The sequence below is a fragment of the Python bivittatus genome, unplaced genomic scaffold (assembly GCF_059951505.1).
Source record: "Python bivittatus isolate LINGU-HERP-01145 unplaced genomic scaffold, Pbiv_v1 ctg000080_np1212, whole genome shotgun sequence".
Taxonomy (NCBI): domain Eukaryota; kingdom Metazoa; phylum Chordata; class Lepidosauria; order Squamata; family Pythonidae; genus Python; species Python bivittatus.
Genome location: NW_028277035.1, coordinates 54,624,023 through 54,651,613, shown reverse-complemented (window position 1 = coordinate 54,651,613; position 27,591 = coordinate 54,624,023). Strand labels below are relative to the sequence as shown.

The window sequence follows — 27,591 nt, the reverse complement described above, 5'->3', positions numbered from 1 at the left end:
TAGGACTGCTATCAATTTGCCTGTGACAACTTTAGGCCAACAGATTTGTCATCTACCTCTCACCTAAAATCTTTTTTAACAAGTAGTGATAAACAGTTACCTTCCAAGTTTTACTAAGAAGTTTTTATTAAAAAATCAGTCATTTCACAAAATTACATACGCTGAGTGGCATGGATTTGATTAGCATTAAGATTAGGAAAGTATTCAATATTTCCTTCTGCAATTTTCAGAAAATTATATATATGTCTATATTTTAAAACTATAAAATAGTTATAAAATACATTTGGCAAGAATGTTTTCACATTTGCAATTTATTTTATACATATTAGGCATATATTTAATAAGCATATTAAACAATGTATCTTACACATGTTAAAGCACACTTTAACATCTTTTTTCGAGAGGACTTTCCATTTTAGTCCCCTCAATACAAAAAAAAAAGTAGTGAGAAAAGAAACGGGAAACATTTTCACTTTTTTTATCTCTGTATTTTCTCAGGAGATGTCTGTGGTTTGGGTGCTAATCTCTGCCTAGAAAGGACAAAGTTTAAAGTGGGAAAAAATAATATTCTTCTCATTTTCTCAGAGTCAAGAGACTGATCAAGTTAAGTCAGATTCTGTTTTTGCTAAACAGGTGTCAGTCTTTTGAGGTAGGCCAGCCCCGGAAACAGATGTCACAAAGACTACTGGAACTTAATTTTATTGTTGCAGGGTATAATAACAGAAATGTGAAAGTCTGCAAGAGTTTACTTCTGCCCCCTTTTATACCATATAGAATATAAGGGAGTTATTTTGAGTCTTTCCCATGCTCCTTCTCTTCCTAGGGCTGAAATGTCATTTACTGTCTCTTTTATCTGCTAACAGCTTTTGTATACCTTTGCCAACTTCATCTCCATTTTCCTCAATACATAGATTTACCAAGCTCAAATGCATCCCAGTTTATTGGTTAAATAACCTCTAAGTTTTGTGTTTTCTATGAATTAAAGAATATTTGTTGCATAAACCTCTTGATACAGACATTTAACTGACCAGTAGCATACACTAATATTTAGCATGGGAATATATATTTTATGTCTGAAAGGATATATGACTGTATTCTTAATTTCCCTTTTCATGTAAAGTGTAATTTTCTTGGGTTTGTTTTAGGAAAGGACAACCTATAAATCTTGTGCCCAAAGCAATAATGGAGAGTTCACTTAGAAAGAAAAGCTTAGGAAAATCTGATGCAAATATTTTGATATTTGGCCTGAGACTATATGCTCAGAACCACCTCATGGTCTGATTATGCTTTCCCACAAACAATGTTACTTACTATGATATGTAGCTTTCTTTAACTATCTAAACTTTAGCACTCTGAATTGCCTATCTCTGCCAAAGAGATGGAAAGTTAATTTACTCCTATCTTAACAATAACAAGAGAGAGAGAGAGATGTATGGCTTCTACCGTTCAAATGTTCTAAAAGTCCCTTAAGTCTAGGATCTGTTCCCAAGCCTGGGTTTAGGGTCTTTGTGGAGCCTCTGGTGATTTTTTTCTTGAACATTATTTATGTGATTTTTGTCCAGGTGGTCATGTTCATTTAAAAAAAAAAAAAGATATATTATTTTATATCTTTTAATTTTAATAATCTATATATTATTATAGTCAGAAGGCCTCAACATCCAAGAAATAAATACATAATAAAAAATAACAGCAGTGACAGAGAAAAAGCACTCATCATACCTCAAAGATATAATCCTTCCCATCCTTCCCATGAACTGCTTTGACAGCGCATATGTCCAGGCCACCAAACATCTCAGAGCAGCTGTCGATCCAGAGCTTGTATCTGGAATTTGAAGAGAAGTTCCCATGAGCTTAAAAACATAATTTTGTCACAACGGAGATTCAGCTAAATGGCTTGGGTTTAGGCTGCGTTCAGAGTATGTTTCTTTACACCACATTCCGAAAGGTTGTATAGGGCAGTAGTTGGAATACGTCTAAGCTGTCATGTTTTTGTAATATACAAATGGTCCGATGAGGCAGCTACAGTCTATCTATTTTAGGCATCAACACGCATTACATTAAAAACTTGAGAAAGCTTTGAGATTTGGTCAAAAGTCTTCCAAATAGCGGTGGCCATAGAATATACAAGAGAGTTTAGTATGAATGAATCAGATTTGGGGGAACATGTATAATATGCTGTTTCTTAGTTCAAAGCATTTTTCATTTTATACTACACTTCTCTTAATATCATCAATACATCAGTGTTCTCTTAGCTGTACATACAAAATATTGTATGTCTACTAATCAAAGATAACATATAGAAGTCAATTATCAGGAGCAGTCCTGGCTAAAGGTCACTGATATATGTTTATATAGTCAAACAGACATCTGCTAAAGATGCATAACAATACATCTCTTACATTAATCTTGCTTAAAGTCCCAAATATATGATTACTCTGAATTAAAAATGCATAAGGTGGTGTTGTATACATTCTGTATGGTGCAATATGACATTATAGTAGAAAGTTTCTGAGGAACCCCCCCCCCCCCAATACACATAGAAAAAGTGTTATGGAAAAGCACTGAGGAAATCTCATGGTGCATAAAAAACAGCTTCTCATGTTTTGCCAGCTTCATTTCTAAGAGGCTTTTTTGATATATGTCAAATTCAACATCTGTAGAAGTGCTGACTGAAGTGATTAAGTTTGTTTAAAAATCACTTTTGTTCTAAAGTACTTCAGCAATTGAATCTAAACATTTCTTCTTTTCATTGTGAACCTGGAGAAAAATCAAAGTAAAATAAAAGAAAGGTGATTTTGAAAAACCCTTATTATAAAAACAAATAAGCACTAAGAATATTTTATGGGTCATGTGTGCAGAACATACGAAAAAGGATATTGAACAGACTAGGCTTTCCTTGAACTATTTGCTAAGGAAAAGCATATCGACACCGTAGGCTTTAGGTATCTGATTCAATACAATACACATCCCTAATGTGAACTTCCCAAGATTGATCACCTGGATAATCTCAAAAAAGCCAAAAGGATTTGGTCCTCGTTAGCACTTCGATGGGGGCACAGGAATACAGACTAAACTTGGAATTCCAGAAAACATCCCAGAAAAAGGCAATGGTCAACGACTTCTGCATTCCTGCCAATAAGTCAATATGGACATGTCTGTAAACCCCAGGAGCTGAGCTGAACTGAAGACAGACTTCTCTCCTTCACACACAAAGGACATTTCCAGGCTTCTCTACTGTGCAAAAGGACACTTGGTAGTCTTCTTCTCTCATATTCTAAAGCTGAACTAGACATGTAAAGCAATCTCATATTTCAGTAGTTCTCAAATTAAAAAGCAGAATCAGAGGGGTACTTAATATTTTACACTGTAGCCTAAAAAACAAAACAAAACAAAAACAAAAAACAGAAACAAAACCAACCCAAGGGTGGAGATAGTTGAATGGATGGACTGCAACAAGTGGAGGGATATTATGCTTTCAAACCTTTTCCATGAAATATCTTTGATTTTATCAAGAGTTCCTTATGTCGGCAGTATGGATATTCTGAGTTTTCCACGTAGCCCTGCATATACCTCCCCAATAAACTCTGAAGGATTCCTGATTCCTGATAAAAGTGTGAATGGATGGGACATGAGATTTCCGATTTTTAAATCCTTTTTCATGCAAGCCTAGGTTGAGGAGGTAGTCACCCATGGCTCCATGTTTTGCTGTTTTTTTTTCTATGATATGGAAAGTGAGTGATGGATGAGGACTGGGTGGAGTGTACCCCAAACTGGACAAGAAGGCCTGTAAGACTTGGAGTTTAGAGATGAAAAGGGCTGTGGGCTCTTTTGTGGGATGCCATGGAGTCAGTGGGGATCTGCTCTGAGATGGAAAGGAATTGATGCTGAATAATTGCAAGATGGTTGGAGATGAAGGGATGTTTGGAACAAAGCTTGTAGGAACGGAATCAATATTTGGGCACCCCATGTATCTCATCTGTGCTGGGCCAGTATACGTGTAAATCTGTGTTCCCACCCATGAGTCTGTTGAGGCTCAGTGGAAAGTTCCAGCACAGATTAGGGACTACATTCTTTCCCAAGTGAGCTTGGCACCTGCTGGTACTGGTCACAGAGGAATACACCTGGTACTGTTTTGGGGTTCCCAATTCATCTGAATTTTGTCTCCAGAGTAGTGTTTAGTTTTATGAATGAGGGAAAGTGAGGGTTGAGAGTTGTTTTCCTTTTGGATTCATGGTGCACGTTAGTGCTTGTAAGAGGACTGTCTACAAACAGCTTGACCTTTGAGTTAGTAGTGCTACTGTTTGGCAAATGAAACTAATCAAGTATTTGGGAAATGTGTTCTGAGATAACTAGGCAAAAGTAGTGAACTATGTAATGAGGTGTTGCTTTTTTCATTCTCTTCTTCTTGGAGGATTGATTAGGTGAGGCTTGACTAACTGGGTCTAGACATCTGCCCGGAACGGCTAACTGGGGGAGAACTATTTGGCTCATAATTGCCTGAATGCTGTTTTGGATTAGAACTGCCACTCTTCCTCCACAGAACTTATTGAGTTTTCATGTTCACATCATGCTCTGGCCCCGCCAGGCTAAGATCGTCATGCAAATCCAAGCATAATTTATGGCTTCAGTGAAAAAAAAACAGCAAGTGATTTGATGACATGCATGCTGAGAATTTTTTTTAAAATAAAAACAAGGTATCATTAAAAAACAGTCTATTCTAAAGCCATGAAACTGCTTCAAAAGAGGTGCTTTGGCCACAAAACACCTCTTTTTGAACTGCTAAAGCTGCCACAACTATTTCCCATTCAAGCAGTTGTTTCACAAGTTGCTCCTGGCAATCTCTGCATTACATGTTCTGAAGTGGCCCTAACGTCTCTGCAATTCCAGGGGTTCTGATTCCTGTAGAAATTAAAAATGATTGAAAGGAAAAGCTAAAACCACACACACACACAAAAAAAATAAATACAAACTCTTGAGTGAACAACTTACAGAAATACTTATTTACCTATCTGTCATGGCAATTTGTTCTAACATTGCAGATCCAGTGTTTGTCTTCCAGTTTCCGGATATAGAAGTCCTCCTGTGGAGAAAAAGAGATGCTAAAGAAGCACACAGATCTTTTCAATTTAAGTTTGTTATTAGCTGTTCACTTATTAGAAAAAAATTGTTTCCTAATAACAAGTGTGAAAATAAACTTACAGAAATATAAAATTAAGAAAAAATAATGAACCCCCCCCCCGAATAAACAGAAGTATGTAATTTGATTTGATCAAGAAAGAAGACACTGAAAAAAATAAATGTTTTCTGCATTGAATCAACTTGCAGTCCTTTTAACAACACAAAGGATAAACTTAAGAATTTAAGTTCAATGAAGCCAAGTTAAAAAAGAAAACATTCCTGCTCAACTTAAATAGAAATCTGAATATGATTGATAATTGGTATTGTGTTAATAATTATATAATTTCATAAAGAATGATATGATTAATCATTACATTGTGAGTTCTGAATCTTTAACAAGTATTATAAGTAAAACCTATGTGCTTCTGCATAGTATTTTAAGAGAAAAATTATATGAGAAAAAACAAATAGTTTCCTATATGTACTTTTGTGGTGTTCGTTTTTTCACACTGTGTCACTTCCTTGAAACATACTACTAATGTATTGCTATTAATACCCACATGTCTGAATCTGTAAACATCTGCAAGAGCTCTGATACTGGAAATATCCAGTTACCTATAGTTTAGTTAATTGACCATTAATTAATAATCACATAGGAGGTTACGCTACCAGAGATTATCCAGTTACCTATAGTTTAGTTAATTGACCATTAATTAATAATCACATAGGAGGTTACGCTACCAGAGATTTTGAAAATAGGATTGAAGCTGTCAAAGTAGCTGATATTTCCCATCCCAGCCCTTAAACTAATTATTCTATGTTTGTGCTAAAATCACAAGTATACACACACACACAAAATAATAATCAAAATCAACTATGGAACATCAAGCTACATATCAGAATAATGTTTTATGTTGATTCTGAGTATAGCTATGCATCAAGTGTTTTCATATTTAATATGATTTAACTGTAAAAGCCAAAGAACATTGTCTCAAAGGTTTTAATATTCTATCCTTTGAGAAGGCATACTAAGAAATAAAAATGAAAATTAAATTAAATCTATTCACATCTCTGTTTGAAAAATGCACCAATTATTGAATGCCAGCACCAGGGTCAATTCTATGTACATATATGAAATAGAGAAACTAGAGGAACAGATTAATCACACAGTGCTATCTTACAAAAACACTTCAAAACAACTACATCTCTAACCAAATTTGGGTGAATCTGTGCCATTTACAGGGACATTAGTCCTGCAAAATTAGAAATGTTGGGTTTAATTATTAAATCTATAAATAGAAATAGGGCTACCTGATTTGGGCTGTAAGACTCCACATGTGGCAGCCCCAGTAGAAATAAGAAACTTATCTGCTACATGAGATTCTCCCCAACTCTGCTTTTTTAAGTCCTTAAACTTTCTTCCAAGCATGTATACTGTATATTAAGGAAAGATGTGTTCAAAATATGTATCTTTGAAAAATTACACACAATAAGAGATATGAAAATTGGTTTGCTCCTTTCTCACATCAGAGAAAATGGGATGGAATGTACCACTGCCATGCTATGCTGATTATATTAATACTGACCCTTATATACTTGCATCCTTAGTAATATCTGCTTATCTTTCTTTCCCACTCTTAAGGAGTTGGTATACCGTTAATTCCTCTGATTTTTTTTTTTTTGAAGTGTGGTAAATATCAGGGCAGTGTACGCATAAAAAATGATTCAGAAAAATTAATTGAGACCTGCAAGAATAGCACTTTAGGCAGTGTTATTGTTACTATTTATTAATTTCCTGTTGCTATCCAAATGCACCGTTGATCTTGCTGTTCGTCACCGAAGACAAATTCCTTGTATATATTTTATACTTGGTCATTAAAGTATAAAACTTTGTATTGTATTTGTATTGTATTGTATTAATTAAAGCAGCCTGTATTGTTTTAGGCTTCTGTACAAGCCCTCTCCCCGTACCCCACAGCTTAAAGGAATTGATTCTAATGTAAGTCTTAAAACTGCCACATCTCTTTTGGGTTTTTGGGGGGGGGTATTCTTTTTTTGGGTATTTCAACAAAGGTTGAAATACTTTTGGATCATTCTCAAAGTGCTTACGGCCCTGGGAAATAGAATTCACCAAGAATGAGGACAGATAACATAGTCTGAAAAATCTGGTACCAATTATTTTACTTATGTTCCTGAACTGAGGTTTTTTTCAGTTACTTGAATGTATTTGAGAGTCTTTTAAAAGTCTCTTGGTTTATGACTCAACATAAATATTATAAATAAATAATACACAGGAACCACCTAAAATTAATAAAACAATGTTAACTACTAACAGTTGGATGTGGATAATGTTTAATATAAATTAATAAATCTTCATTGAAAGCTAAACACTAGGCCACAATCTGCATTGGATCCTGAGGGTGGGGATTGTATATAGACATTTTTAATACTATGAAACCTGTGCTCCCATGATCTGGATTTCCAGTGGGAGATTCTTTTGAATTCAGAAAAAAAGGAATAGTAACTAGCTACATATTTAACACTGAATGAACATGGTGAATTTCTTTTCAGTCATTTAAACAGTTCTAAAAGGAGGTGGGCTTCATAGTATATCTGTGATGGAATGGACTTATGAAGGCCAGGCTCAGGGAGATAAGCGTGTTCTTAGCCCCCAGCAGGAGCGTGGGAAGTTCAAGAAGATGAGGCTGGCACTTCCCTAAGGAATTCATGGTGTTGTGGCTGGCTGGCTTGGGAATTAGGGTTCAGTCTGGGGAGATTTTCTGTCTGGAGGTTGTAGCTAATAAATGCAACAGAACTGTATTTGCATTGTCTCTTGGAGTTCTTTGGGCTGAACCTGTGATGGACTGGAATGGTGGGAGGGGAGTAAAGAATGTGCTCTCATCTCCAGACGAGCGAGGAAGAGATAAGCGGAGGAGAGTGGCACCTCCCTAAGAAATTCCATCGGTGTGAACTGGCTGAGCCTGGGAACTGGTTTCATTCTGGGAAGATTCTTGTTAAGGGGTTGTAGCTAATAAACCTTGCTGGATTGATTATGCTTGATCTCCTGGAGTTCCTTGGGCTAGGCCTGACAGAACCTGACAATATCTTGCAATTTAACAATTATCTGAGTGCCATACAGAATGCTTAGTTTAGGAGAAAAAAAATTGTATATAACTAATTTCTAATATAACTACTGTATGTTTGAGATTATTCAATATACATAAATGTTATTCAGTAGATATATGCATGAAATATCTTCAAAACACATCTTTAGAAATGTTTATATTGTAGTAACTAAGTATAAAATATTGTTGCATTGAACAAAACAGGGAAGAAGCTGGGCTGCAGCTGTGGTTGTTTGAGTGGTCATTTGTGTTGATTCTGCCCCCACACCTCTGATTCACATATAGATTCTGCCCCTGCACCTCTGATGGAAACTTCTACAGCTGAGGAATATTTTTCAGTGGAAGGACATATTAAAGGAAGAACACCAGCCTCCTTAGGAGTAAGCCTAATAATTGGGGATTGATTATTTTTGGACTCAGAGTCTGAAAGCTTAAAATCAGTGAGTGGGAGGAAAGAGGCAAAGGATTTCTACAAGATGCAGGTGGCAAACTGTGCACCTGTGAATATCTTCAGAGAAGTAGAAGTGCTCAGAATTAGAGTCATATGTGTGATGTACAGAGATCATAATGAAAAACTTTACTGAATCATTTTGTAATATATTTATTATTAAGAAATCTCACTCTGCATAAAGCAGTTTATAGACACATTTCTTTTTCACTTAGCAATGAGTTCTGCATATTCTTGCAGAATTTTATATTTGGGTCTGGTGAACATTGATATAACAATCTATATAATGCATATTTCTTTCAAGGCCCTAGGCCAAGCAGTTTCAAGATTTTACATTTTAATTTCAAATCAGATTATTTTGAAAAAGCCAAATGGATACACATCTATTGATTATTTCTTTGAAAGAAAACAAATCTGTTCTTTTGTTACTCTTTCCTTTCTGTTTCTCATTTTGCACAGTTCATGTACTCCATGCCAGAGTTCAGTTACAAAGGTGGGTAGAAATTCTTGGCCTCCTTAAAAATTGTAATAAGCCTCTTAACTAGTTAATAGAAGGCTAAAGATCTTAATCTGCTAAAATTGAAGGGAGCCAAGAAATGTGGGGTTAAGGACTTCCCTAATCTTTTCTCTTACTTTCTTTAACTCAACTATAACTCACACTGTGATAATAAGTATGAACAACCTACCCATGAATCACATAAGCACCACACTCATTATAACATTAAGAGTGGAAGAGTGCAATATGGTATGCTTTAAAATCAACACATGACAGCCTGCAAGAGTCCATATCTTCTTAGGAACAGCCACACAAGCACTTAAATATTTTGTTTTAATTTGGTAAGTGGAAATCTGAGATTAGAGAGATAACAGTTTTTCATAGGATTTTTTTCTTATACAGGTAGTCCGTGGGTTACGACCATTTGTTCAATGACCAAAGTTACAACAGCACTGAACAAGGGGGACTTACGACGGCTCCTTGGAGTTTCAGCCGTCACAGCATTCTGCAGTCATGTGATCATGATTTCTGATGTTCCCTGCCAGCTTCCCACAAGCAAAGCCAATGAAGAAGCGAGCAGGAAGTCAGAAGTTGCGATTATATGAAGTCCTCGCTGAACGACCTGCACAGTCCAACAACTGGGTCTGCCAGAATTGCCATCACTAAGTGATGCAGTCATGTGACATTGTGCTTTATGACTGTGTTGCTTAGTGATGGAGTTCCTGGTCCCAATTGAGGACTATTGAAGACTATGACTTATGAAGTCATAACCCAAGGACTACCTGTAGGAGAAAGGGTGGTTGCTTAGCTGGACTGTGAGACTTAAAAAATAAAGAGCTGGAAAGGAGTACATTTGGGAGAGAACTGACGTGGTGTGATGGCTGACAACCCATGAGGGAACTAGATGGCAACACTGAACATTATTGCTTTTAGTAAAGAGTAATGATGGTTGATCCTAAGAGGGACTAGGCAGTGTTGCATTGTTGAAGGGATGCTTGGGTCAAAGGGAATCTGAAGTCTCCTGAACCGGTGCTGGGCAAAATCTGGAGAAGAGTGCTGAAGCAGAGGAGGTGCTGTGAAAAGGGACAAATCTACCCTCTGGAGTAGATGGAAGGCCAAGATGGAAAACACCAAGTTCTACCAGCCAGACACCCAATGACAGCCAAAGAGAGAGAGAATGCATGCCATTAAACCTCTCCTTAATTCTAAGAAGAAAGTAGGAAGGGAACATGGAAACAGCACTACAGTATTTCAAACTAGCTACCGTACCAGGCTTCACACATAAGCAAGGCAGACTTGGCCTGAAGCAGGAAGCTCCACATATTTAACAAATAATGCTTTATTTTAGAGTGCTTTATCCATTGAAAATAACTCAAGCTTTCAATCATAACTCCTGTCTTAACTCTCCTTCTTATCAGTCAGATGGGTGCAAGGAGCAGAGAGAAAACTTTGGGCTTCTCTAGTTGTAAGTAACTCTTGCAAAGGAATAGAAATCTATTTTGCTTTTAAGCTGTTTGCTTAAAAAGTTCGCAAGTGCTATCTGAGGTTTGTATGTCCTGTATCAAATCTTGTGGTCCAGAAACACCTATGACACAATACATATGAATCTACTTGCCTATTTATCCAAAGTAGTACTAAATATTTTGCAGGCAACCGGGTGAGGAAACTTTTGAACATTTTTACTAAGAATTGGTTCTTTTCCCCTTTAAGATGATAATAATAATGAGACAGACCAGATGGAATGAAGTGAGGGGTCTCCCTCACCAAAGAGCTGGCAAGGGAGGTTAACCCTAGGGTTAACCCTAACCTGCTGCATACTTTGTCTCAGAAGGAGGCCTGCATAAAATTCACTAGGACGAGGGTGTCCTTGGTGGTTCCAATGTTTGGCAATTCCCTGCCACTCACAGTTCAATCTGCCTCTTGGGCCTGTTTTAAGAAAAAATGAACATATTTTGACAGCTTAAACTTTCTTCATAATATCACAAAATGTAAGGCTTGGAAGGGACCTTAGAGATCATCTAGTACAGCCCTCTGCTCAATGTAGATATCCATTACTATAGCTTTGTTCACAGGTGGTCATCTAGCCTTTTAAACACCTCCACTGGTGAGTCTGCCATCTCTCATGGGAGTCTGTCCTACTGCTGCAGGTAACATTGTGATTTTTTCCCTGATATCCGATGGAAATCTACTTCCTTGGAATGTATACTTATTGTTTCTTATCTTGCTCTCTGGAGCAACACTGAACAATTCTGCTCCATTCTCCACATGGCACATTCCAGATAGTCAATGACAGCTATCATGCCCACAGTCTACTCTTTTGGAGAATAAACCTACTTAGTGTCTCCAACTGTAGTTTTTATTTCTTATTTCCATATTTTTACGATGACACTTATGCATTTATATCATATCTATACTGTATTTATTTGATTGTTTTATAATTGCTTTACAGCTACATTATTTTCTCAGTTGAATGTTACTGAAGTTCATTTGGATTTTTTAAATTAACTACAACATAAATTTGATAAATACAGAATACATAAATAAAATATTGAAAATTATTTTATAACATTTCCCAGGGGAATAACTCTTTCATATTTGTGCAGAATGCCTCTTGTTCTCACTCTAGAATAGAATGTATTTAGAATACATATGGTTGAAAAAGGAAAGATTCAGTTCATATTTCTGAATAATTTAATCCATATTAGAATTGATGATTGACAGTACTGCTAAAGAGAACACATTACCTACCTTTCCCAAAACAGAGGGAATAATGTTCATTCAATCTCAGTATGGAAGAACAACAATACCACACAACCCCAGAATCTATTTGCTCACATGTAAGCTTTATAGTTGTTTCCAATCTTTTGGATCCTGATGTCATATTTGGAGTCTATGTAGGGCTCAGTGGTAGCATAGGTCTGGGTAAGTGCTACCACACTGGCTATATCCTGAAAATCATAATGGTTGTCTACCTTGACCTGTTTTCAACATCCACAAGTATTCATCGCATGGAAACAAAAAAGAAAAAGAAAAAAGAATAAACAAGGATTAAATTTCTGGAAAAAATGGACACTGAATTTCTAAGCATAATAGATTTCTCAGACAAAGACATTACCAGTCATTCTTAACTATTAGTAATATCTCTCTGTATCAGTCTCCTCCAACTTTCACATTTGTTGTGCTACAAACCGCATAATCTATAGTCAGAAACTGATTGTTTTGAGGGAGTGATGAGGGCTATAATACAATGCAATCCAGTGTATCTGGGGACCAACAGGTTGGAAAAGTCTGTTACATATAAGTTTTCAGACAGATTAAACGTTCTACCAAAAACTAAGACTTTCCTACAAATCCTGAGGTATGTAGGATAGTTCATGATATTCCATAAATACAATAATCCTGAAAAACAGTTGTGAGAAATTTGCCCAAAAGTAAAATCAATAGGCTGGGACTATTATATAACTAACACGAACTATATGAAATCTTTCTATTTCTGAAACAAGCAATTTTTCTATTTTAGTCATATGAATATTTTTACTCTTTGAAGTGTCTTTCAACTCAAAATGATTTGATTTAAAAGAGAGTTTTACAAACCTATGCTCAAGAGACTCACCTAAAAATAAGTAAATATAAAGTGACAGACACCATGAAACATGCTTCAAAATATTCCATAATTATTGTTCTGAATTTTTAATCTCTTTTGTTAGAGTTTGAAATGAACAATATTTACCGAACAAACTTCTAAAAAGTAATCTGTTATCTTTCCCCAAGATACATAAATAAAACATGATTACCTTTCCCATGCCTGAATGAGCATGTCCAATCTTCACAACAACAGGAAATGTTGGCAATGTCAGCTGAGGAAAAGGGGGGGGGAGGGAAGGAGGGAGAGAGAAAGAGAGAGATTTAAAATAGTTACATAACCAATGGACAATTCATTAAGATCATGTTTCTCTGTAGGTAGAAAGGGTTCATTAGAAATCTTGGAAATTGGTATTGAAATGCCACCCTCGTTGTGGTATGTTGTTGTTTGTCTTGCATTATATTTTGTGTATTGGGGGGAAGTATAATTTTTTCTAAATAATCTTTTTTCCTTTAGCTTTTTGACAAGAAGTTCAGAGGTTACCAAAAGCTTTATCTCAAGCTGTAATCGATTGGAGAGGAGTTTTTAACTAGATATCCCACTGCAGAATTTGGCTAGGTTTCAGCATTACTTCATGACTATTTCCTGAAGTTGTTTCCCCAGCACTTCTTCTCTTACAGAATATGTAAGAATGGCCAAGGTTACTGCATGAAAAATTAAGAATGAGATATTTATTCAATGTATTTTTAGCTTTACTTTCCAAGTTACGATCTTCCATATGCTATGGCTGCCATTTGATAGACAATGATCTCTGCTGCCCATCATGGCTTTGGGCATAATGCTTTTTAATAAGCTAGAGACTGCACAAACTAGGTTACTTGCCTTACTCATATCTATTGCATGTGCAGCATCCTCTCTAACAGCAAGGATAGCACTTGGCAGTTTGGACTTGGAAAAGAAAATAACAGCAGAAATTGCTTCATGTTTTCAGTGCTGTGTTTGGAAACTCATTCTCATAAGAAAACTGAATACATTCTGAATGGAGTTTGTGAAAATTGCTATTTTTTTTACAGTGTCTATTGTGAGTAATGGTCTTTTTTTCAGCCCTCACTCTTATAACTGTTGCATTTTATTTGAATTCAGTTTTTACAATACTCACAGAACTCTGTCTTTGAATTACAGTATAATGTATTTGATATATTAGATCTGATTCTTTGCTATTGTTGTCAAAGTGTGTGACTGTTATAATTCTGTAGAATCCACTAGCTCTATAATAGTGTATATTTTACTTATAATCCACTCCAAGTGTGGAGCATAAATATGGGTAAGTTTGCCAAAGTAGTTTCTGGGATATGAGAAAGTTGTTAAGGTGATGGACTAGGACTGAAGAAATCCAGATTCAAGTCCACACTCAGCCATTAACAAACTCCCTGCATTATTCTAGGTAGGTGACTCTCAGTCCAGTCTGCTTCAGAGCAAAAATATCTGAAAGAGGCTACAATTACTTTAAAATGACATTGCATGTGTGATGATGTCATCCTGTAAATTATGTGAATTATATAATTGCATCATGCAAAGTGAAGAAGAAACAATGAGAGAAAAGCAGCTCTCTGAGATAGCCAGGATGTGCAATATAAAAAGTAGTAACCAGCACCTTGAATTTATTTATTCAAATTTGTTTTAGCCTTATTGACTAAGGTGTCAGTGACTGTGAGAAGGGACTCCTGGTCCAGGAAAGGGTGCAACTGGCACACCAGACGGATCTGTACAAAAGCCCTTTTGGCCAGAGCTGCCACTTACTATTTGAGCAGGAGCTGTGAGTCCAGGAGGTTGTCCAAATTATGCATTAGTTTGGTTTGGGGAAGTATTTTTACAGGCCCCTGTATCTCTCCTATGACATCTCATGATCTGGTTGGCCCAGGAATTTCTGATGTCACTCCCAAATTTCATTGGTTGCTAATGGAACTCCTCAGCAGACAGGACCTGCAACATGCCAGATCTGATGGATGGGTAGATGTAATTGGGAGGAGGCGGTCCCTCAAATAACCTGGCCCCATGCCACATAGGGCTTTAAAGGTAAAAAGCCAGCACCCTGAATTGGACCTGGAAGTGAACTGACCACCAATGCAGCTCACAGAGCAGAGGTGTGACATGTGTCCTCTTAGGGGACACATAACTGCCCGTGCCACTGCATTTCGCACCAGATGAAGCTTCTGGATACTCTTCAAGTGCAGCCCCATGTAAAGCGTGTTACAATAATCCATTCAGGAGATGACCAGGGCGTAACTGTAACTGTTATGGCTTAAAGCCCTGGGATTTCCTAGTGGTCTTTCATCTATATTCTGCCCAGGTCTGACTCTGCTTAGCTTTGCAAGATCTGCCAAAATTGGAAGATATGCCACCTAGTAGGCTGGCTATGCCTTAGACCAACTAGTTAAAACTGAAATATTGTGTTTTTGCCAGGATAAAACCTTACTAATTTCTTTGATTACATGCCACTTAAATGGATTTCTTGTATCTAGATTCTCCTGCCAATATTCAAGTCATAAATTTGCTCACTTCTTTTCTTCCTGCCATATATTAAACTTTATCTTCTTCTCTAAATTGGACTGCACTTTTCAGTCCAATCAAAATCCTTTGATATAAACAAAAACTAGAAATGAAAATGACAACAAATCTGCAATATATCAGGAAAGGGAAATATAAGACTGCTATCAGTTACTATATATTGATTTTCACTGATACATAACAATGCTTATCAAAAATAATGCCAACTTTCAAAGCTTGTTTAAATAGTTAAGCCATAATTCTTTATCATCATCCAAAACTGGGCTATTCTATCGAAGAATAATGTTATCTGATGTAAGGCTAGCTACTTGGATATATAAAAATATATTCTGCTACTAACTAAAAAAACATTTTTTTTAATCAATTGAGCAGTGAAATAAGTTTTCATTCATTGGAAAACTTTCCAATTGCCTTCTTTTCCTTGTTCTTTCCATTCCTCCCTCATTGGTTTTAGTTCTGCTTTCAGAATTTTTCCATTTCTTGGCACACAAATCCAAATCATGTCAATCACATCCTGAAGTTAGAGTGCTTTTGCCCCAAACAGCAGCTGCCCAATTGAAAAGATGGTCAGAGTCCAAAGGATCTGCTCTTTCTAATCTTGTAGAAATACTTTCTGTAATAGTTCTTGTATTCAGAGTTCACCTGAACTATTACTCCTTATTTTGTGTCTGACTTCTTCTTACTATATGTGTTTTAATAGCAGTAGAGTAAGTGGTAACTATTGGTGGTTGTATCTCATCACATGTTACATGCTTTCCCAAAACTCAATGTGACATCCAACTTCATAAATTTGTTCATAAATCCTGTAAAGAGTGGTAAAGCAAGCTGTAATAGTTTGTTCTCCTTCTCAACAAGTATCTTTACTGTGGTCGAAGACCAATACAGAACAAAACTCAATAGCAAAAAAAAAAAAAAAGTTGTATTAAAAAAAAGAATAAATTGTAAAATCACTGGGCTCATTAATCAGTCAACTGCACATTTTGCATTCGATGTAGCAGAATTTAGTTATATTTAGGATAACAGAGTTTTTACTCTTAGATATCTATAAGTTCAATTGATTGGAATAACCAGGAAATGTGCTTAAATGTGGAGTTATCAATGCTGAACATATGCCAGCATAAAACAGGCAACATAATAACCCCTTTGCCACATAGGCAAAACCAAATGGGTTACCTTTGAATCTCCCTTCTAAGACTGCAGTAGCATGGGCATCAAATTAAGGCGAGGAGAATCCCTCCTATATTAAGGGATTGTAATTTGATTTAGGGATCTAGTAGGTCTAAGGAGGGTGAACAAGTTGGTCAGGAGTATATCCTTGGAAAGAGATGCCAGAACTTACTGGATATCAATATCTTTAATCTGCTGCAATTACTATTGCACGATTGTTCCTAAATGTGCAGAGTTGAGTCAATGAAAATCCAAGGAGCTTCCATTTTTAACCTACTGCTTTGGGCAAGGATAACACAAAACTGCCAGTAAGAATCCAAGATGTCAGACCTACAGGGGCAAAGTATATTATGGCCGAAGATATATAACTAGGCATTGTTCTTCTTTGGAGCGTCCAATTCTTTACAATATTGCTATTCTACCACATTAGAATCTAAAGGGGAACAGTCCTACAACTGAATAAATTGACTTTCTGGTTTTTAAGATATCTTCCAGGCTTTTGATTAGAACCACATACATAGAATAAACCTCACTGGAGAACATGCTTGTGTTTCAATGGCCATATTATCACTCCACCAGCCTCTTCCAAATCTGAGGCCCATGTTTTTCCTTTAGCAATTGAGTTTTTATATTCCCATGCTTTTCCTACACCGCTTCTAACATTCTTCTAATCCTTTCCTCCTTTAGCCAAATTAACGTTTTGAATTATGTATTGGTAAAGTTCTCTCTGTAATCTTTGGTTCTCATTTTGCAACTTCCCTTTATTTTTCTCAATTTCTCCCAATTCCTGTTTTGTCATGTTCCATTTTCCCCATAATTGCATAAGATTCAGATCTAAAAGCCACAGGGGAGTACTTACATTTAACTGTTGGCCACTGCTATAGTCTTCTAAAATACTACTTAGACATCCTATCTCAAGAGTCGTAGGAAGAGACCGAGACCTGCATTTTTACAAATTTGTTGTAATTTAGGTTTAACCTCTACAGGAAGAACTTCTGCCAGAGACTTCTGGAGCTTTTGACTTCTACGAATTTCCTTCACTCTTTTAAAAAGATATCTGCACATTTTGCCAAGTTTCTATTACCTGCCTTGTCTTAAAAAACTGCAATTGTAATTCATTTACAGGAACTACATCCAATTTGCAACAAAGATTTATCTTTTTTCTCTTTGCCTCAAGGGAACAGAAACGAACATGAAAAATAAATGGAATAAACAAAATTTATTTCGCAGGAACCAGTTCAGCTACTTCAAAAAGCCTTGAAAGTTACTAAACCCAGGATTCTTTTTCAGTCCTCTTCCTACCAGTTTTCCAGTTCTGTTGTTCCCAAAGAGGAAATTAGTATTTAGTCTTAATAGTTTTTCTCTGATTCCTACCAGATTCCAGCAATGTTGAATTTAAACCAATTCCAGATAAGATCTTAGTAACACAAGTGATTGTAATTCTAACATGCATCTTGAAGTTTATTAAAAGCCTTAGCTTTACAACTGAAGGTACATGCTGTTCACTAGCTAAGATCTGCTGCCCCGCCCCACGTAATTAGATTGGCCCCATCCCTACTGGCCTTCTGAAAGGCCTTGAAAACTTGGTTTTGTGCCTGAGCCTGGGTCCTGGGTATGGGTTAAAGCCCATCTCCTGGCTGTATGGATGATTGGTTGGATAATGCTCAGCTGCTATATATTTTATTCTTAGTTTTTATATTGTGTATTTTATTTATTTTATTTATTTAATGTAAGCCACCAAGAGTCACATAAAAGTGAGATGGGCAGCTATATAAATTGAATCAATGAATGAATGAATGAATGAATGAATGAATGAATGAATGAATGAATAAATAAGTCCTTGTAGCCTCTGGGCATGAAAATATGTACCTATTTATCATCATCTACTGATTGCAGATTGAATGGCTGCCTTTGCTGGTCAAATCCAGCATGAGATGGCAAATCATCTTGGTGGAGAAGTTGAGGGAAATCCAGACTGATACAGTCTGAGAAACAATTTACCTTTTTTATTATAGTATATTGCTTATGTAAGTTATATAAACAAACATCTCCAAATAAGAACCAACTAGCTGTTGCCATTTCTAACTTTAATTTATCTTTTATGCTTCTATTTATTTTCAGTTAATTTTGAATTTCTGTTTTATTCTGCATTAATTCAGGACAGACTTCCTCAGCTCTCACTGTAAAAGTCACAACCAACTCAGTTTATCAACTCAACTCTGAACCTCCAGTATTCCATAGTTTCCTTTCTCAATTCAGAGTTTTGTGCCAGAGTTTTTTTTTTTCCTCCACTGAGGAAAAGCCTAGTGCCAGTTTGCATGCTTGCCTCCTCTACCACCAATAGCCAGTCAACTACTTCTCTGTCTAGTTCCACCTAGACTACATAACTCATTTACCCCCAATAGCCTGCCAGCCTGTGAAAAGTATCTGCTGCTCAAAGGAAATCCCAATATGGCTTGACTATGTGTCATAAGGTAGTGTCAATTCTTAGTGACCACGTAAATAGAACTTCTCCAGGATGATCTGTCCCCAGTCTAGTCCTTCAGATCTTCAAACAATGGACCCATCACTGCTGTAATTAAGTCTATACAACTTGCTGACGGTCATCCTATTCTTCTCTTTCCTTCCACTTTTCCCAGCATTATAGACTTCTTAAAAGAGCTAGGTCTTTGCATAATGTGTCTAATATACCATAATTTGAGTCTGGTCATTTGTGCCTTGAGTGATAACTCTGGGTTGATTTGTTCTATTATCCATTTGTTTGTTTTCTTGGCTATCTATGGTATTCTCAGGAGTGTTCTCCAACACCAAAGCTCAAGGGTAAATTATCTTTCTATCCCGCTTCTTCAAAGTCCTACTTTCACTTCCAGAGAATATTACATGGAAAACTACTGCTAGAATTATTCTGACTGTTAAAGGCATGGACACAACACAGTGTCTGAATATCTTTTCCAAAGTCTTCACTGCTACCCTGCCAACTGGCTATGGCATATTTCTTTTTAAATTATTTCTAATCCTTGTGAACAGAGGAGAGCGTTAAAAAGAAGGCACATATTTTTGTTAAAAATCCACTTATTTCTTTTTTAAATTCATAAATAACTCCTGGACAATATTAAGATATGGGGTTTTATTTATTTTTAGTTTATCAGTTGCCTTAGAGCTTCATCTCATTACCTTTATTTGCATCAGGCTCCCACAGAGAAAAGGATATACATGGTTAAGAATTATATCTTTACTGTATTTTAGGAAATGATAGCCATATAAAATAGTTGACAGTTTCTGAACAAACAGGAATGGTAGTTCAGAATTTTTATTCATTTAGAGTTCAAACCTTTCATATATTCTTGCAGGGCAGCCTTCTCAGAAGAGGAGACTTAGACTTCCTCTTATATTTAAGGCTGCGTGGTGTCTTGTTTAAATTTTCTACATTCCTGCTCTCTGGTTCAAATATCCACCAAATGGATAATTCATTTCAAAAAATTGCTGAAAATGTAATGAGCAGGTTGGATCATCCTTACATATTTGGTGGCAGTGTTTAAGGTGCAACAATTCTGGAAAAATATTCACATTAGAATCAAACAAATCTTAAAAGCTGATTTCCTACTTTAACCTATTTATACTTATTAAACTGTATCAAACCATATATCCCTTCAAAGTAAACGGAATTAGCCTTATATATGATAAGTCATGCAGGGATACTCAGGGCTGGCTCTAGGCTACATCCCAATAAGCACCAGCCTAGCGTGCCAAATTTTAGGGGGTACCAAAATTGAAAAGACTTCTGAAAAACACAATAAAAAAGCGAAAAACAGTAACGGCACACTCTGAGTCAATGCACCTGCTCAAGGATTAAATATAATTTCACAGAATTGTTGCCATATGACAATGGGTGTCGATGTAATTAACATTCCTTACTGTGTAAATAGGGTGAAAATGTCCAAGAAAAGAAAAAAAAATGTCCAGGGCTGAAAATCCTAGGTATAAAGCTCAAAAACCCAAAGGAAAAAGTGCCTTTTTGAAATTCCTAATAAAATCAGAAGATGGGCCAAACCATAGGGGATGCCAGAACATGGCTTTGTAGAGCACCAAAATGTCTAGAGCCAGCCCTGGGGATACTATAGGCTTCTTACCAGAAGGTTGTCTGATCCCTTCAATGGAAGAATGGCTAACAAAATTGTGGGCATATGCTTCAATGTCCAGAAACGCTTCATGTCTTAAAAGTAAATCTGAGCCAGATTTCAACTCAAACCAGAAATCATTCTTAGGTTGCATTGCAATACCTGGATTGGTACCATATAAAAATGTGGATTTATCTAATGCACAGAATATATATTTCAATTTTATGAGATATTTACCTCAGAACAGATTCTTAGTAATATGGACTGAACTTATTATAACACATAATTTTGAGATTTATGTGTTAACCATGGTTCTTAATATTCATTTCTAGCTCAAGTTTAATAGTTAGTCTTTTAACATGATACAACCTACTTCACTATTTACAAGTAATTAATGGTATATTAGAAAGTTATAACCTCCATGACAGTTTTAAATCCCTTGTTTATTCATTTGTATTGTTAACTTTTATTCTTTTTTGTACTTATTTATATATTTTATTTATAAACATATAAATCCACCAAGGGATTTGGGCTTGCAGATTAATGTTCCAGACTAACATACTCTACAATGACCATAACCACAGGAACCCTCCCTTCTTTTTTCTTAGCCTTAGCCTATCAAAAATCCCTTCACTTCCTTGACTGTCTGTACTGCCACTCTGGAAAACTACTGTAATTACAAAGAGGAATCAACGTTGGGTCCCATTTACCTCTGTGTTTTCCTGTTTAAAATGGATTTTCTTTTCTATTTATGTGCATATCATTGCTTGGAAAGGGTTTAGATTTCTAAAGCAAGCTTTTGAGCTTTCCGCCTTTCCTCTCCTCCAGCTGCTAGTTAGCTGGTTTTTCATCTTCTGATGCAAAAGAGTGTTGTCTCTTTCTTTTATAAATGTTTTGCTAACTCCAAGGTCAGCAACCTGTGGCAGGGAGGGTTTTGCTGGTACCATCTGACATAAACCTTTGCTAGCTGAGAGGCAAGAAGTAGATTTGGAAGGCTGCCTGACTCCCAAATGACTCTTGATGGCTTACATAGTTAAAAGGAATTTTAAAAAATGAGAGAGATAGAGAAAAGGACATGTATGCCTAGACAAAAACCACTCAATACATTACTAAAACTCTGCCAGGGGCCCAACAAGCAACCTTACCCCAGGCCTGGGAGAAAAGCCAGGTTTTAAAGACTTACAGAAACCTTGTAGGGAGGAAGCCAAGTGAATCTCCGGGGTGATGCTGTTCCAGAGGGCAGGCACCACAATCAAGAAATGTGTTTCATTAGAACTTGAATAATTTTTGAGAACCTGTCTAAGGAGAAGTTTCAGTGTAGACCTGATATCCAGGAAAGGGGGTGCACAATAACTGGTACAATCTGGGGGATGTTTTCTGTTGCTTCTCACAAGGACAAAGCATGCAAGTGCTGGAAAAACATGAGAATCTGTTCTGCATTTACATTCCTCTATGGCACATGGCCAGGTTTTGCTTTGTTGCCTTGTCTGTGGGTACAATATAATTTGCATTTAATATTATTCTTTTGCTTTGCTTTGGAAATATTTCAATTCTACTTCATTTGTGTGTTCCTTGCCTTTAAATCCACAAACTCACTGTTCATAATTTACTATGGCAAAACACTACCAGAGTGGCTACTGGGAAGTAGGAAACAGGATAGACCACCTATAGGAGAGTAAAGCAGTAGTTCACATGATGCACAATGACCACTTGAATAATCACAGTTTCAATAACTAATTGTTGTTATTCTTCCTGGTTTCTGTGAGTCACGTTGAAGGTGACAGACAGGTTTTCGAAGGCAAGACTCTGGGAAAATAAAACCTCTAACCTGGATCTGACTATCCAGATGATAGTGTCTGCAAAAGTTGATGGTCTGGAGCAACCCCCTCCTCTGCAGACATTCTGAAGGAAAGCAGTAGAAATGGAAACGAGTTTTTTTGGAGTGTCTCCAAATCTCAGATGGCATTTGCAGTTCTCCCAACTGACAGAAGGAAATGATGGGGCTTACTATTCAACAAGATAATGCTAGGAAGAAACTGGAAAGTCACATTTGAGATATACAAATAATCCCTGGGATTTCAAAAGTGTCTTAGTCCTGAATGTTAAAGACTGGATTCTGCCTCATTTCCAAGTAGCACAAGATGATGGCAACCATCCAGCAAGATGAGGGAGGAAAGCTAGCAGTACAATATCAAGAGAAGTGGAATTCAGATACTACCTTATACATTAAGGTGATATCAGAATGCTATGTGATCATCTTGTTATGCTAATTCAGATAAAGCATGATGACCTCAGGGCACAGAGGAAATGTACTAGGACACTGATGTCATTGCTCAAAAGAAAGTTATTTCCTCAGATAAAAGGGAACAACTGGTCATAGGCTCAAAAAGCTTGAAAGATAAATTAAAACAAACAAGTGGCTTCATTGAGAAATTAGTTTTAGAACTAGGGAGTAACAAATTCTATAAAACAGACCTAAGCTTCTTGGTTAACGGGTTACAAAAATTAGACATATTAAGAAAAGGAACAAAAGAAGCAGAAATGCTTCTTTTATATATTCAGAGAAAAGACAGACAAGTCTCTGGCTTTTAGATGCAGCAAAAATTGAAATACATTTTAAATAGAGCAGGAAAGGGAGTAAAATGCTAAAAGGCAGTCCAATTAGTCTTATACGATCAGATAGTAGAGGGGTTCTAGATATTGCTAGATCACAAGACCTCAAGACTTACTAAGGATCGATTTATTGTGCTACCAGTTGAAGGATGAAAACATAAGCAGCTGAATGCACCCTTGAGACAAAAGGTTATTCCAAGACAGAATGCTGTCACTGAGGAAGGGAAAAAATAATTCTTCTTGCCAGGGATACATATGTAAGGCTTACCTTTATTTCTGGGAAATGAGGAAATAATCAAAAACAAAACAAAAGAAATTATAAACATCAAGTATACAGGAAACAGTTAAGACAGGGTACCTTTATTACAAAGGTAAATATTTCATTAAAATGTGTGACTGCAATATGTTATAACATCTATATTTTTCATTATATGATTTCCTGGATTCAGTGTCATTTTTTCTTTAAGTGTTATAGTTACAAATAGTTTTATAAAACAGTATCATTGCTTTTCTTGCAGGTCTTAAACTTAATATAATATACCAATACTGTGAATTACTACCTCTACAGTTGGTTTAGGACAAGCAGATCCTTTCTTTCATTTTGAAAATGAAATACAACCTTCTCTAAGGCAGTTGTGGCTAGAAAGAAAAGATTTCAAAATAAAACTATTTTTTAAAATCATTACTGTAATCTGGATATAACATCTGTGTACTATTCTGCTGTAATTTACTGATTTATTAGACATATTTGCTTTTTCAATTTAAAGAACTTCAAACAATACTGAGAAAAGCCATTAAAATAATTAGGAAACATTTTCACAAGTTTTAAGTATCATATATATGGATTAGTTTTACACCGATACTATGTATCTGTCAAAATAATAAAAATTATAGCTGGCAATTTTTATTTGTTTTTTTATTCATTAATTAAAGCATTTTGCTGTAAATGAAGACTCCAGATTATATTGAACATAGCATATTTTGCCCAAAGTAGTGGAATATCCTCTGATAAAAAGACTTATATCAATGAAATGGGAAGGGTGTGTGTGAAATATTTCAGCCATTTGTATATCTGATTTTAAAGTATGTCTATAGTACTGCTAAATAAGATGCTGAGCATGCTGTAGTACAAAATAGTATATGTGTCTCCATGGATATTGTAATTTAATTATTTTACAGAAACTATGTGTCAATCCAAAATAGTAACAACAAAACCCCATGATAATGTAAGAAAATGCAACTGCATCCCAAGCCAAATCATATCTGAAACAATACGAGAAACATTCATTCAATAGTGAAGAAGTTAGGAACTGCCCCAGTACTAAGTATTTATTGCAGTTTCCTCTTGAATAATCTTATCAGAACAGATGAAAAAGAATGACCAGTGCAGGGTCAAGAGTCTAATCATGTTAAGTCAGATTCTGCTTTTGCTAAACAGGTCTCAGCCTTTTGAAGAAGGCCAGGTCAGGAACAGACTCCACAAAGACTATTGTAATTCTATTTTATTGTTGCAGGGTATAGCAACAGAATATTGAATTCCTGTCACAGACTGTCTCTCCCCCTGTTATACCAACGAGAATTAAGGGGAGCAATCTTGAGTTTATTCCTTGCCTCCTCCTCCCTTTCAGAGCTAAGGTGGAGTTTACCTAACAGCTGCTGAATATCTTCTTCAAGCCCATCTCCATACTCTACACAAGAAAAGAAGAAAGGAAGACTAGCAAGATGTGATCAGCAAATACAGTTTCTTGCAAAGAACACATGGTATGGCATCCTACAGATGTTCAGACCAACGGAAAAAATCTGATATGGAAGTATATAGGATGAACATCAGGTCCCAGTTTCAGTTAGTTCTGCCAGAGCCTGTAGTTTGAACAGAACACATTAGGATTGAAGGTCTTGTTTGGTCTTCTCAAAATAAATGCAAGACCTAAATGAGTCCTAATGTTAATTTTCATTATGGATGCTTATCTTCTACATCAGGGGTTTCAAAATGCAGATCCTCCAAGCTATTTGCTGCAGCCTGCAATAATACTTAATTAGTTGGCATTAGCACTGAAAAACAATAAAGGAATAAGAGAGATACGCTGCTGTATAATTCTATGCAGCAGGGGTTCTCAAGCAAACTTGAGGGGAGAGGTCCATTCATGTCACTCTGCCTCCAGCAGCTGGTATGCACTTGCTCACTTGCTGCCAGTACCTAGTTTGAAAGCTTTCTGTGGGTGTTGGTGAGAGAGGTGCTGCCTGCTTCTTCTTCCTGAGTCCATGTGATGATTGGATAGTCAGGTTATATTCCAAAAGGAGGAGGGAGCTGGGAGACAGGTGTTTCAGAGAGATAGGCAGAAGACAGGTCTGAGAAAGACTCAGAGGCCAAGCCTGGGAATACCTCCCCCTGTCAAGGAGATAGTTAGGAATACATTTATGGCTAGGATAGGCTAGCATTGACACAGTATAGATAATTTGTAGAAATAAGTGAACTGGCTTGAAAAATGTTTTTTACAGTTATTTCATTTCTTCTTTGCTCCTATGTTAACCAAGTGTCCATGCTACCCTATATCTTCTTCATGTTCCATTAAATTAGAGACTTAAATAATTACTAGACCCTCAAAGGTTTAGTTTGGTGCCAGAATAAAATGCTAATCGAGAAAAAGACCCCCATAACAAGGAGGGTTTCTGGCAGTCATAGTCACCAAGGCAAGTCAGGAAGGCAACTGGAGGATAAGCCAGGCCGCCTGATCTTGATGGCCAAGAGCTCTGCTGGCCTGTCCAGCCATTGGACTGAAGTAAGTCTAGCCAGGAGGAGAAAAAGAGAAGGTGGCTGCTACCACCTTAGCATTCTGTTCCTTCTATTTGGGGAAGCTGTGGGTTTTGCCCGCAGCTCAACCATTGCAAAAAGCAGAAGCAACAGTAGCAACTTCTTCTCTTGCCACAAGGGGAGAAGAGAAGTGAAGCCACGATGATACCACCAGGGCTACAGCATTACCCCAGAACCAGGTTGGCAGTGGCATATTCCTATGACATAGGGCCTGATTATTTGAGGGACCACCTATCTCCCATAGTATCTGCCCACCTGATTTGATCCAACAGAGTTGGTGTGCTCCGGATTCCTTTGATTAAGCAATGCCATCTATTGGGAACTTGGAAGCGTGCCTTCTCTGTTGCAATGCCTGCTCTCTGGAATGATGTTCCCCCCAAGATCTGCGTGGCTCCCACCCTACTGGCATTTCAGAGGGCCTTGAAGACCTGGCTAGGGTAGCTGAAGGCCCTTCTGAGCACATCTGGATGTTTTTTGATGTTGCCCGGTTTTGCCATCTTTTTGCTCCTTTGTCTTGTTATATTGTTTTATTGTGAATTTTTCTGTGTTTTTACTTTGTGAACCACCCAGAGTTGCTGGGAGTTGGGCAGTGTACAAATTTAATAAATAGTAAATAGTTGTGACAGCAACAATGTATAGCAGACATGAGTTGTCTGGCCTGCATCCCTCTGAGTCTCCTCCATGTTCTTCTTGGCACGGAGAGCTCCTTTCACAAGTTTCACACAGGGGCCTCAAGGGAACAAAGGCATCATGTGAGGAGCCCCTAATTGCAGCACCATCCCACGCAACCTTCCTCCTGCCTGGGTCCAGGCAAGGGGTGAGCAAGGGGCCTGTCTTTATGAAAGGGACCCTGGGGTAGCCTGGAGGCTTTCTGTGGGAGGAGCCAGTGAGGTGGGCAGGTTGTTCCTGCAAGGTGAGAGCTGAAAAGAGCCTCCTTGGAGCCACCACTGGGTTAAAGAGGCAGAAAGTGTGAACTGCAACAACTGCAACTGCTGTGGGGGGGGGGGAATCTGCTGCTTGTATGTTTCCCTCCTATAATAAAATATTTCAAAATTTGACCATAGACAGTTGGTAGGGAGTGGGAATAAATATATCTTCCTTTATAACTGAAGCTCCCCTTTGAGAACAATAGGAAGGCCAAAATTAATTTCCTAAAACAGCATGAAACTGACCATGAGTTTCAATTTCAGGAATACAGCTCCAAGTTAAAGGGCTGGCTTACTGAAAAAGGACCATGAATTTGGGCTTCAAATAGTACTATTTAATTTTTTTTTTTTACAGCAACATGACAAAGTAACTCCAGTTTATTCATTGCAATTGAATAAACTGGAGAAGCAAATATCTGTCTGCTATAGAACTCCTTTACCCTTTGAATTATATACCAACAGTTGGTAATCTAATGGGAGGACTATGGAAATGGACTTTGCATGGTTTTCTGATCACAAATCAGTATTACAAGATTAGAAAGATACCTATTTTCCAGCAGTGTCTGAATAACTCACCTTTCTTTATGAGCTAGATTATGAGCTAGAACTAAAAGTGA

The 27,591-nt window shown here is 36.9% G+C and overlaps 1 protein-coding gene across 1 annotated transcript in view; it reads right to left on the bottom strand.

Annotated features, from left to right (window-relative positions):
* Window positions 1–27,591, bottom strand: part of SYN2 (synapsin II) — a 143,873-nt gene that overhangs the window by 23,625 nt on the left and 92,657 nt on the right. Inside the window, exons 6-9 of the mRNA XM_088134116.1 lie at window positions 12,982–13,044; window positions 12,023–12,165; window positions 5,006–5,080; window positions 1,720–1,822 (exon numbers count right to left, since the gene is read on the bottom strand). Of these exons, the coding sequence (XP_087990242.1) occupies window positions 1,720–1,822; window positions 5,006–5,080; window positions 12,023–12,165; window positions 12,982–13,044 (384 nt within the window). The remainder of the gene's footprint in view (window positions 1–1,719; window positions 1,823–5,005; window positions 5,081–12,022; window positions 12,166–12,981; window positions 13,045–27,591) is intronic.